The sequence below is a fragment of the Haliotis rubra genome, unplaced genomic scaffold (assembly GCF_003918875.1).
Source record: "Haliotis rubra isolate DU_JTF1 unplaced genomic scaffold, ASM391887v1 Scf361, whole genome shotgun sequence".
Lineage (NCBI taxonomy): Eukaryota > Metazoa > Mollusca > Gastropoda > Lepetellida > Haliotidae > Haliotis > Haliotis rubra.
In genome coordinates this window covers 816,022-828,679 of record NW_025767037.1, presented here as the reverse complement: position 1 = coordinate 828,679, position 12,658 = coordinate 816,022, and the positions used below count along the sequence as shown (strand labels likewise).

General features: G+C 43.5%; 1 protein-coding gene across 1 annotated transcript in view; it reads left to right on the top strand.

The window, feature by feature from the left end:
- Positions 1-12,413, top strand: part of LOC124285526 — a 38,122-nt gene extending 25,709 nt beyond the window's left edge. The window contains exons 2-12 of the mRNA XM_046721766.1: positions 520-580; positions 986-2,220; positions 4,817-4,904; positions 5,100-5,135; positions 5,266-5,427; positions 5,723-6,825; positions 7,114-7,210; positions 9,991-10,041; positions 10,372-10,443; positions 11,410-11,586; positions 11,803-12,413. Coding sequence (XP_046577722.1) covers positions 523-580; positions 986-2,220; positions 4,817-4,904; positions 5,100-5,135; positions 5,266-5,427; positions 5,723-6,825; positions 7,114-7,210; positions 9,991-10,041; positions 10,372-10,443; positions 11,410-11,586; positions 11,803-12,227 — 3,504 coding nt within the window. The 5' untranslated portion in view covers positions 520-522 and the 3' untranslated portion in view covers positions 12,228-12,413. The remainder of the gene's footprint in view (positions 1-519; positions 581-985; positions 2,221-4,816; positions 4,905-5,099; positions 5,136-5,265; positions 5,428-5,722; positions 6,826-7,113; positions 7,211-9,990; positions 10,042-10,371; positions 10,444-11,409; positions 11,587-11,802) is intronic.
- The last annotated feature ends 245 nt before the right edge of the window (positions 12,414-12,658 follow it).

The window sequence follows — 12,658 nt, the reverse complement described above, 5'->3', positions numbered from 1 at the left end:
ATTTGATTAACATTTTGAGAAGTAAACCGAATAGATATATGGGTTTAATATAGCATTCTTTATTAGTTAGTTTTTTAAACAAACTGATTTATCAACAAGTTTATTAAGAGATAAAAGGTTTGGCTTTGAATGTGGTTGGGTTTCACAGTATGTTGCTAATGGCACTAGTTTTGTGAGAGCATTTACCATCAACTTTCTTCCTGAAGTGAGCCTAGATTACATCTTCAAATAAAGGAAACGCTAGGTTTAGAAACATATTTAGGTTTAGAAATATTCAGATGCAGTCACTTCAGCACATATGTACCCAACTAATACCTGTGACGCTATGTCAGATGCAGTCACTTCAACAGGTGTGTTCCAAACTACTTCCTGTGACGCGATGTCAGATGCAGTCACTTCAACAGGTGTGCTCCAAACTACTTCCTGGGACGCGATGTCAGATGCAGTCACTTTTACTATTTACTTTGTTAGTTGTTGCTGATCATAGACGGTAGATGACCAGGTTTGTTGCTGTTTCAGAACATGTCCACAATGGGAGCGATTCTACATCTTGTATTTCTTCTACCTCTGCTACGATTAGGTAAGTTGCCAAACAGAGATGTTAAACTTGTACATTCAGAATTATTGAAACCCTGATCAACAATCATGGATGCAGTGAATTATACTCACAGTTAGGATTCATATTGTTAATCCGGTGCCATGGCTTGTGTGGAACTTTTCTTCTCTGGTAAAAATGTGGTTAATATAGTAAAATATAATCAGTTGGTAGAAGGTCTTACTTTTCTGAAATGGAAGCGGATATGTATTCTCTTGAATATTACCATCTCCTTTTTATAACTGATTTCCTTAAACACAGATACACAAACATACGTCTATGTTACAGAGGCTATATTGACAGAACTGCCATAGATAGTAAATATCAAACAGGGACACTACCTATACCAATTATTTCTATTATTAACTATATCCGTACGGTATGTTTCAGGTGCCACCTCCAGTGTCGGCAAGGAGTTTGTGCTGATCTATCCTGAAATGAAAGGATATAACGGTTCTTTGTCCCTGAGCCCCTACGTGGTTGGCCCTGGGTCCATGACATTGACAGTGTACGAGTCAGGGTCAGCTGGCACGTCCAAACTGCTGATGATGAATGATGAAATATTATTAGGGAATACCAATATCATATACGGAAGTGGTACTAGTTTTAAAATGGCTCGCCTGACTTCGGATAAAAATGTCAATATATTTGGACGGTACACTGGTAGTGACAGAGGGGAACTGTACCAGGCTCTCCCCACCACGTCCTTAGGAAGCGAGTATTATGTGGTTACGTACTGTGAGACGGCGGGGCAGTTTTGTTACCTGCAGATAGCTACTTTGGACATTGGCACGACTGCTGAAGTTGTTTTGGCAAATGGTGGAAGCAGTGGTGTGACCGTTGAGTTCCTGGGAGTCACCTACTACGGCGGAGATACGATAAGCATTACCTTGAACCAGTACCAGGTGATTCACTTGGAGAGCACTGGTGATCTTACAGGAACACGAATCTCAGCCAACACTAACATCGCCGTGTACAGCGGAAGTAGTGCTACGACGATTCAGGGTGTTGGGGACGGTTTCCTCCTGAAGCCTATGCCCCCGGTCTCCACGTGGGGAAAACAATATGTTGCTGTCAGGACTCCAGGAAGGATTACAACTGGAGATTATTTTCGACTTATTACCTGTGAGTCCAATACCATTGTAACGATATCTGGCGAGAGTCCAATAATTCTACCTAACAAAGGACAGTGGGTTCAGAGGAACTTCAGCGGCAGTGACGTGAGAATCCTAAGTTCCAACAAGCCGGTAATGGTGGTGAGATTATCGCCGGGACAGAGGGAGGCCACGGAGCCTGGACTTCCTACAATGGTGGTGCTAGTACCAAATGAACAGTTCGTGACTGAAACCAACATGATTGTGCCTAAAGTGCCCGGACTGACAAACAACACAGTAACGGTTGTAACTAAAGAACAGTACACCAGCAACGTGATGGTTGAATCTAGTCGCGTCACCAACTGGGCTACAGTTGGCAATTCTAACTACATGGTAGCAGATGTTGCTGTCACGTTCGACTTCATCACTGTATCGTCTGTTCCTCAAGCCAGATTTGCTGTCTATGTTCACGGTCATGGATCTCTCTCGCTCGCATATTCTGGCGAAAGAAACTTCGCGAATATCAATCCGGTAATTGTAAATTACAAATGCATGTGGTATCGTACGCCTGTTCTCGTTTTTATGTTGATGTTGGTCAAAACGTTAGGTTGTATAAACACGCCATAATATATTTGTTTCAGATTACTCACTCACATCGTTAAAAACGGTATATAAAATGACACCGTAATTGTTATCAGCCATAATACACCTGATCATAATTAAGCACCAGTCACTTGTTTATAGCATACATACGAAAACGCTACTTCTTGTTGTTTATGCTTTGAAAACCACATTGCGGGTATCAATATGGTAAATGTAACATATGGATTATTCTCTGATTAAACTAAAACTGAAACTGAAATTTTGTGACAATTTGCTTGCAATCTCAGTTGAATACACTAAAACGTGAATATCAACACTGCTGGAAAATAGGGCCACCATGACAATTTGCTTGCAATCTCAGTTGAATACACTAAAACGTGAATATCAACACTGCTGGAAAATAGGGCCACCATGACAATTTGCTTGCAATCTCAGTTGAATACACTAAAACGTGAATATCAACACTGCTGGAAAATAGGGCCACCATGACAAAGCACACTTCAATAGTAATGACTGTTGAGATTGTTTGAACCACTATTTGAGACTACATCACTACCTTCTTTAGCCACCCCTTGCACGGATAACTTCTAGTCTGCTAGTCTGGTCCTCATACTGCCAATAAAGCGTCGAATCCTTAGCATCTGCCTGCACTAATCCCTGCTGGTTTTCAACAGGGGGATGTCTAGGTCGAAATTGACGTCCAAGATGTTCCATGAGATTCATACCTGGGCTCCTTGCGGGACGCGGTTATGTTTCGGTGGCGTTGTTCTGAAAATGGGTGATGACGACTCAAGAACTGTGAGCCAGCCATGAATATCGGACGATGGGAGGGGATGGTTATCAAAACGTGGGTTGACGACGGTGTCCAGGACGTCCTGTTGATAGCAGTGGCCAATTTACAGTGTAATGAGATCCAACTTGCCCTACAGCTGTACGACGTGTCCCCACACCAGCAGTCCTCCTCCTGATGGTACTGGTGGAGAGTTGGACGACGTGTCCCCACACCAGCAGTCCTCCTCCTGATGGTACTGGTGGAGAGTTGGACAACGTGTCCCCACACCAGCAGTCCTCCTCCTGATGGTACTGGTGGAGAGTTGGACGACGTGTCCCCACACCAGCAGTCCTCCTCCTGATGGTACTGGTGGAGAGTTGGATGACGTGTCCCCACACCAGCAGTCCTCCTCCTGATGGTGCTGGTGGAGAGTTGGACAATGTGTCCCCACACCAGCAGTCCTCCTCCTGATGGTAGTGGTGGAGAGTTGGACAACGTGTCCTCACACTAGCAGTCCACAGTCCTCCTCCTGATGGTACTGGTGGAGAGTTGGACAACGTGTCCTCACACTAGCAGACCACAGTCCTCCTCCTGATGGTACTGGTGGAGAGTTGGACGACGTATCCCCAGGCTAGCAGTCCGCAGCCCTCCTCCTGATGGTCCTGGTGGAGAGTTGGACAACGTGTCCTCACACCAGCAGTCCACAGTCCTCCTCCTGATGGTACTGTTGGAGAGTTGGACGACGTATCCCCAGGCCAGCAGTCCGCAGCCCTCCTCCTGATGGTTCTGGTGGAGAGTTGGACAACGTGTCCTCACACCAGCAGTCCGCAGCCCTCCTCCTGATTGTCCTGGTGGAGAGTTGGACAACGTGTCCTCACACCAGCAGTCCGCAGTCCTCCTCCTGATGGTACTGGTGGAGAGTTGAACGACGTATCCCCAGGCCAGCAGTCCGCAGCCCTCCTCCTGATGGTATTGGTGGAGAGTTGGACAACGTGTCCCCAGGCCAGCAGTCCGCAGCCCTCCTCCTGATGGTACTGGTGGAGAGTTGGACGACGTGTCCCCAGGCCAGCAGTCCGCAGCCCTCCTCCTGATGGTACTGGTGGAGAGTTGGACGACGTGTCCCCAGGCCAGCAGTCCGCAGCCCTCCTCCTGATGGTACTGGTGGAGAGTTGGACGACGTATCCCCAGGCTAGCAGTCCGCAGCCCTCCTCCTGATGGTACTGGTGGGGAGTTGGACAACGTGTTCCAACACCAGCAGTCCTCCTCCTGATGGTACTGGTGGAGAGTTGGAATCCCACTCTTCACTGCAGGCACAATACTTCTGGGTTGTGAGATTGCATCTTGCCAGACGAATTAGGAGTCGGTCCCCCAGATCATGGATGATCCTTTGCTCCACAAATTAAAGTGCACACACTGCAGTTATGAAAAACATATCCCAAATGTGGTTAGCGCATCAAGTGGACTTGTGGCCATAGCTTTAGAGACACTGTGTGAAGCACATGCTTTACATGTGTATTACAGTATGTCATCATGTGATTGCCTGTTTGGACTAAATGTTTAAAAAATGCTATTGTGCTCAGATGGTGCTTAATAATGCTCATGTCTATGTATAGTTGATACATAATTTTCCATACCAAGAGGAAATCATCAACGATAAGTTGACAAATAGAGACACGGCCTGTTGGGTACATTTACGTTATAAAGTGATTCACTGAATCAGTATTGCCTCCTCACCCTGCCTATATTCCACAGCCGTGCACCCCGACAGTGATGTCAATAGGAGACGAGGTAGATAATGACTGCGACGGTCAGGCCGACGAAGACAGCTGCACGCTGACGGGTGCGTGGTAAACTGCTGTTTACTGTTTTTTACTGCTTTGTATGAAAACCCCACACTGCATATTATATATGTACGTCCCATTAGATCTGTATCGCACACTGTGTCTGTATCCCGCATTAGCTATGTATATATATTGACTACTATGTTTATATACCGGCCGACAAGTTACGACTGTATCTATCACTTACCTTACAGATTATGCTGGGAAAGATTGTTCTGTCATTGTGTCAGGTAAGTGAGTTTGTATACATATATCTTGGATGATATATTCTTGGAAAGGTTTATGCTTAATCGTAAATATTTGAAACGATGGCCAGGTCTGTCTTCCAAATGATCTTGTTGTAACGTTGTGTTTGTGCAGGTGAGAGAGATGTCCATGGAACCAGGTTTGTGTTCGTGTTTCCCTACCACACCCCTGATCCTGCTCTGACTGTGGCAGTGTACTTCTCTCAACCCAGTGTCGTCGTCACGTTGCAGACACCCAATCTACCAGGACAAATCAACATCACACAGACTCTATCAGGTTCGTTGTCATACACTCCCGGGTAAAGTGAGCTTGAGTCGGCAGCATATGACGCTTAATATGTTGGTGAACAACTGTGTAGATTGTTATGTGTTTAAATAGAGAGTTTTAACTATTTAAACCTCATATAATAGTTATTATATAAGTTTGCTTGTATTGACTCTACTTACCTCGTTTTTCAATGATGACCTGATGAAAGGCACAACGCTATCGTCAGAGTTAATGGTGGTTTTCAGCATTTCAGTTACTCTGCATTCGTTGTCAATATCCATCAAACCATGGCGTTGTGTTGCAGGGAACACCCGCAGCTTTGACGTCCCTTACTCCTTGCAAGTGAATGAATCAAGTGCATCCAATAACACCATGCTACTGGAAGCATCGGAAGAAGTATCACTGATGATTCTGTCGGCAGACCCATCTCCAGATTTGTCTGGGGGTGCCTTCAGAGCTCTGCCCACCGACGGGCTTGGTAGAGAGTACATTGCTGTAACTTATTGCGAAGACAACATGTGCTTCATTGACATCTCTGCAGTTCATCCAGACACTACCGTTACAGTTCGACTAAAGCTTGTGAACGTCAGTCACGCTATTATGTATGGTGGAGCGGAATATAGACATGGGGATACTATTGTTATCGGTCTGGCTCTATACGAATCCGCTCAAGTTCTCAGTACAGTCGACATGACTGGAACGAAGATTACAGCAAGCAAGCCAGTAGCCATTATAACAGGGGGCCAGTTTACCAAGGTGATGGGACCTTCAAATAAAGACATGGTCGTGGAGCAACTGATGCCTCTTCAAGCTCTTGGGAAGTCAGTGGCGGTTGTCCAAACGCCTGGTCGGCTGACTGTATGTCCCAAGTGTAGAGATAACATTAGAATCATTGCGTCACAAGACGATACGCTGGTTACTGTAGACATGGATGGGGCCTCCACTCCTTATGGCTTTACATTTGAAGGGATGTTCCAGGACATTCAGCTGCTGGATAAAGGCACTATACAAAGTGACAAACCAATCATGGTCATACAATTTATGGTTGAAAATAGCATTACGATCGACGGAGGGATGGTGCTAGTCGTCCCAGTGGAGCAATACTCGAATGGCGACCATCTGTTCATACCTTCAACGAATGTTGACACTGTAAACATCCTGGTGATCACCAACCAGTCACATACTTCTACTGTCACATACAACGACAATGCCTTTACAAGCTGGGAAAACCTTCCCGGAACTATAATGTTAGCCACTTCCTCTGCGGAGTTTGTCAAAGGAGATACATATAATATTACTGGGTCAACTAATTCCACCATAGGCGGTCATATTGGTACCAGAATGGCTAAATTTGCACCCGGGACCTTCTCATTCCCCCTGGCCTTCAGACTTGATGCAATCAATCAGGTATTTGCTTAGTGTTTCTCATACACAGCTTGCAACCATCGCTGTACTACAGAACTAGTCTACAAACCAGTTACTTGTAACACATATGTTCCATTTACAGGGGTCGAATATAGAACGTATCCAACAGCATCTAGGATGAACCTGGGTTTGGATCTAATCCAATCCAATTTCAGCAAGGCATTATTGAGTGACCACCTTAACAGATATAATCTAAACTGGGCACATCTGAACTACACTTGTACCGCTTCAAATAGGTTCTATAGTTATACACACTCTGTTATGTTTTAGCCGTGTGTATTGACGCAGTCGGTTCCTGGAGACAGCATCGACAACGACTGTGACGGATTAGTTGACGAAGAGAACTGCACAGTTGGCATCTCAGAGGGTATGTTGCCATAGTAACAATAGGGGCATATGTGTATTATAACATCCACATGTTTACATGCTGGCCTGTGTGAGGAACAGGGATTATGACTTGATGTAGCATCAAACACTGATGATGTAACAACACTGATGAGTTGATGTAGCATCAAACAATGATAATATAACAACACTGATGACTTAACAACACTGATGTAACATGATGAGTAAACACTGATGATGTAACAACACTGATGAGTTGATGTAGCATCAAACACTGATGATGTAACAACACTGATGAGTTGATGTAGCATCAAACACTGATGATGTAACAACACTGATGAGTTGATGTAGCATCAAACACTGATGATGTAACAACACTGATGAGTTGATGTAGCATCAAACACTGATGATGTAACAACACTGATGAGTTGATGTAGCATCAAACACTGATGAGTTGTAGCATCAACACACTGATGAGTTGATGTAGCATCAAACACTGATGATATAACAACACTGATGAGTTGATGTAGCATCAAACACTGATGATGATGTAACAACACCGATGAGTTGATGTAGCATCAAACACTGATGACGTAACAACACCGATGAGCTGATGTAGCATCAAACACTGATGACGTAACAACACTGATGAGTTGATGTAGCATCAAACACTGATGATGTAACAACACTGATGAGTTGATGTAGCATCAAACACTGATGATGTAACAACACTGATGAGTTGATGTAGCATCAAACACTGATGACGTAACAACACTGATGAGTTGATGTAGCATCAAACACTGATGACGTAACAACACTGATGAGCTGATGTAGCATCAAACACTGATGATGTAACAACACTGATGAGCTGATGTAGCATCAAACACTGATGATGTAACAACACCGATGAGTTGATGTAGCATCAAACACTGATGATGTAACAACACTGATGAGTTGATGTAGCATCAAACACTGATGATGTAACAACACTGATGAGTTGATGTAGCATCAAACACTGATATAACAACACTGATGAGTTGATGTAGCATCAAACACTGATGATGTAACAACACCGATGAGTTGATGTAGCATCAAACACTGATGATGTAACAACACTGATGAGTTGATGTAGCATCAAACACTGATGATGTAACAACACTGATGACTTGATGTAGCATCAAACACTGATGACGTAACAACACTGATGATTGATGTAGCATCAAACACTGATGACGTAACAACACCGATCAGTTGATATAGCATCAAACACTGATGACGTAACAACACCGATCAGTTGATATAGCATCAAACACTGATGACGTAACAACACCGATGAGTTGATGATAGCATCAAACACTGATGACGTAACAACACCGATGAGTTGATGTAGCATCAAACACTGATGACGTAACAACACTGATGAGTTGATGTAGCATCAAACACTGATGACGTAACAACACCGATCAGTTGATATAGCATCAAACACTGATGACGTAACAACACCGATGAGTTGATGAGTTGAGCATCAAACACTGATGACGTAACAACACACTGATGATGAGTTGATGTAGCATCAAACACTGATGACGTAACAACACCGATCAGTTGATATAGCATCAAACACTGATGACGTAACAACACCGATCAGTTGATATAGCATCAAACACTGATGATGTAACAACACTGATGACTTGATGTAGCATCAAACATTGATGATGTAACAACACTGATGATTGATGTAGCATCAAACACTGATGATGTAACAACACCGATGAGTTGATGTAGCATCAAACACTGAAGATGTAACAACACTGATGAGTTGATGTAACATCGACTATCTGGTACATCAGGAAAACAACTATAAGTGTGACATACTATCATTTATTACCCACGTGGTCAACGTATGGGTAGATGCATACTAATCTCGTACGTCACACGAGTGTCGTATCGCGTTGACCTGTGTCGTAACGACTTGACCTGAGATTATAACAATTTGATTGGATAACCGATGACCTCTCAATTAGGTCACATTCTGACGTAACTATTTTTTCATTCTTAACAAACACGTGAATTTATTCATTCTACAATTTAAATGAATTGTGGGAATGTAAACATTGCGAGCGTTGCCGTGTCGCTGTTTAATTGTGAGTCGAACTGAGACATTATATCCGTCGAAAAACATAAACGCAATGTTTCCACCTGTGATGTTAGCCGAATGATGCCATTGCAAACCAAGAAACGGGGTGCTACGGAGTAGTTTACTGTAGAAGATGGTACGAGGCGATGACAACTGACGTGCATCGTGACGTCGGTTGCCAAGACAGTGACGTCATTACAACGTGACGTCATGCAAATATTGTACTACAGTACAAAATTCTTCCACAACCTCTTTATGAAACCGGTTTCGGTTTGAAACCAAAAAATAACGAAATTACGCTATTTTGTCAATTTAATGCATCTAAGAAGTGGGTAATAAATAAAATACCACACTCGGTCTCATTACATGCGAATTATACGAAACTCGTGACCTTCCTATGTTATCTGACCTCGCTTTCGCTCGGTCAGATACCATAGGAAGGACACTCGCTTTCGCTCGGTCAGATACCATAGGAAGGACACTCGTTTCGTATAATTCGTATGTAATGTAGTAGTATTCTCTATTTATCTATCCATACACGTGATACATCTTACATCATAAAGCGTTATAAATGTATACTTGATATTTCCATATGAATTATCCCTTTAACCCACAGTTAAGGGTAATGGTTCAGCAAAGGTTAGTGTATGTACGTTTACCTGCAGATGGAGACTATGATGGGATGTTTGACGAGGACTGTAAGGAGGCTGCTGTCGGTACGTGAAGTGTGTCTGTCTATGTCAATGTCTCTCTACAAAACTGCATGCTGTATTTACATATCCAGAACCAGTAAGAGTCGAAAAGTAATGACGTGAATAGACTTGCATCATCATAAAAGAAGCAATAGTTTCTACAGCCGTACAGATAAAACGTGACTGTTAACTGTCTTATCTGTGTTGTTGTGTGACTCGTCGGTGATATGAACCCCACAATAACAAGACACTTTAGTAGAAAACGGTTTTCATGTAATGTTTGTCTCTGTATATCTAGAAGCATTTAGAGGAATGAAAGTTAAAATAACAGTGTTTCCAATAATTACGTTGTAGCATCATCATCGATAATGCCAACGTCCGTCATAGCTGGGGCATCTGTGGATCTCCCAGTGACAAGTCTGGAAGGTGGGTAGGGCGGACCTTCAGTGACTTTGCGGCCATAGGTTTCGCTGACCATTGGTTAGAATCACAGCATCGTACACATATATATGTCAACTGGTTTGTCAGAATCACCGTCACGATGAACGTCCTGCTTCATCATTGCTGGACTAATTCAGATTGCGTAAAACAGTTGATTTATTCCTGCTAACAATATAATTGATGAGGTTTCATCAAAGTAAAACAAATGTGACAAACTATTCAGTATCGTTCAGTGCAGTTCATGTTGTCAAGGTACATGGCGTATCTAGCAAGGGAACCGTAGTGCATGTATGTTATCAAGATACAGGGAGTACCTAACCAGGAAATCTATACAGTAGGCACATGTTGTCAAGGCACACGAAGTATCTAACTAGGGATCTAAATTGCTTATATGCTTCCAATGTATAGATATGGAAGAAGAGAAGAGTTGGCACACAGGGACAACTGTTAGGAAGTAGCATCAGTTGCGAGCATATACTTGGGATTGTTACGTAATAAACTCAACATACGGAATGTAACATGCTCAGTGCTGGATGGAGAACCGTGATGATGCCAATCTTGGGATGTTAAGCACTTCTGGTGAAACCCACGAGCACGGGCGTGGTGCTGACAAACCTAGAAACATGATCACCAGGGATTCAAACCCACCACCATAGGTTCCCGGCGTCCCAGGGGTAGCACCGTGGCACAACAACATTACACGAGATAATGTAGAAACATTGTCATCCCGGGGAGAATAAACAAAGTTTGGTAGTCATGTGAATTGCCTCACTTCTAAAATAGATTCATCGTTGCACACATACTACACTAGTTATTTGTTTGGTGAACTGTGAACAAGTATCAAGTTGATGTGTGTAGTCTGTGTACTGAAAACCTTACATGTTTTGTAAGTGACACTCTTCTGCCTAGGTAAATGAAACATACCTTATACTATTTATATTTTTCTTTCAGAGTACTCATCTCAACTCGTAATACAATCCACCTCAGAAGATATAATCACATCAACCTTCATGAACCCGTCTGCTTCCTCTGTAGACCATTTGGTGCCCTCCGTCTCCTCCGCAGATATTGCCACATCAATTGTCATGAACCCGTCTGCTTCTTTTGTAACCCCTATTTCCACCGAAGGTATTGCCACATCTACCCTAACGAACCCATCTGTTTCCTCTGAGGAGCAATTTGTTTTATCCACCTTCACAGATCCGCCTACATCCTCTGTCGATATAATGCCGCCCACCTCCTCTCTTGGTAGTTCTCCCAGCGAGTCTCCTGTATCCCCTAACTCTTCAAGTGTAGAAGTATCCATGTTAACATCGCCGTCAACGTTTCTTCCCTATGCTTCAGCACAACTAGAGACGTCGAGCACCCTCTACTGGTCTACAGAAACACCCGAGTCATCTCATGCTAATGTTGCAGTTGCACCATCTACCCCTGTTATAAGTCATTCCGAGCAAACGATAGAGGAGCGTTGTACATGTAAGTGTTCTCCGTGGAAGACTGACATCGCCTCGGAGAGCCTGACACAGGTCGTTGAGAGCATCAAGAAAGAACTGACTGTGGACAAGGACACAGTTTCACAAGCCATCAGGAAGAAAACCAGTGCGCCCGACCATCGGCAGTCGGCAGTCAGTATGGGTTATGTTGGTATAGCGGTCATCTCAAGCCTGTTTGTCGGGATATTTGTGTTAGATGCGGGATCTTTGTATAGAGATCTCCTGTCTCTATTTAAGACACTGAAGGACAATTGTAAAAGCAAACAAGCAATGTGAAGACAGCGCCGACAGTAGGTAACACACTCTATCTTCATTCCACCTGCATGGACAGTCACCCATCATTGTTCATTATATTGCAAATCTTACATCACAAACATATGCGAACTATTGGATACAGAGATGCGAAACATCAGTCCAACATTTAGAATGTTAATGATTACAATGAAACTCACCCCAAGCATACCCTTCTGTCCGTCACTCCGAGTGTAGTCCTGGTGGGTGTTTTATTATCAGTACAAGTTTCATCCCAGACATGTTCTGTGGGAGAAGGTCTGGAAAGGCATGCAGCCATGATGAGTCTCCTACAGCACCCTACCAAATACCGTTCCAGTCTTGTCTGAATCCCAGATGCGGTGCATACAAAGATGGGCGTGTCTGATAGTGACTTGGAAACAAAACCGTTGGGAACGCATGCTCTCTCACGCAGT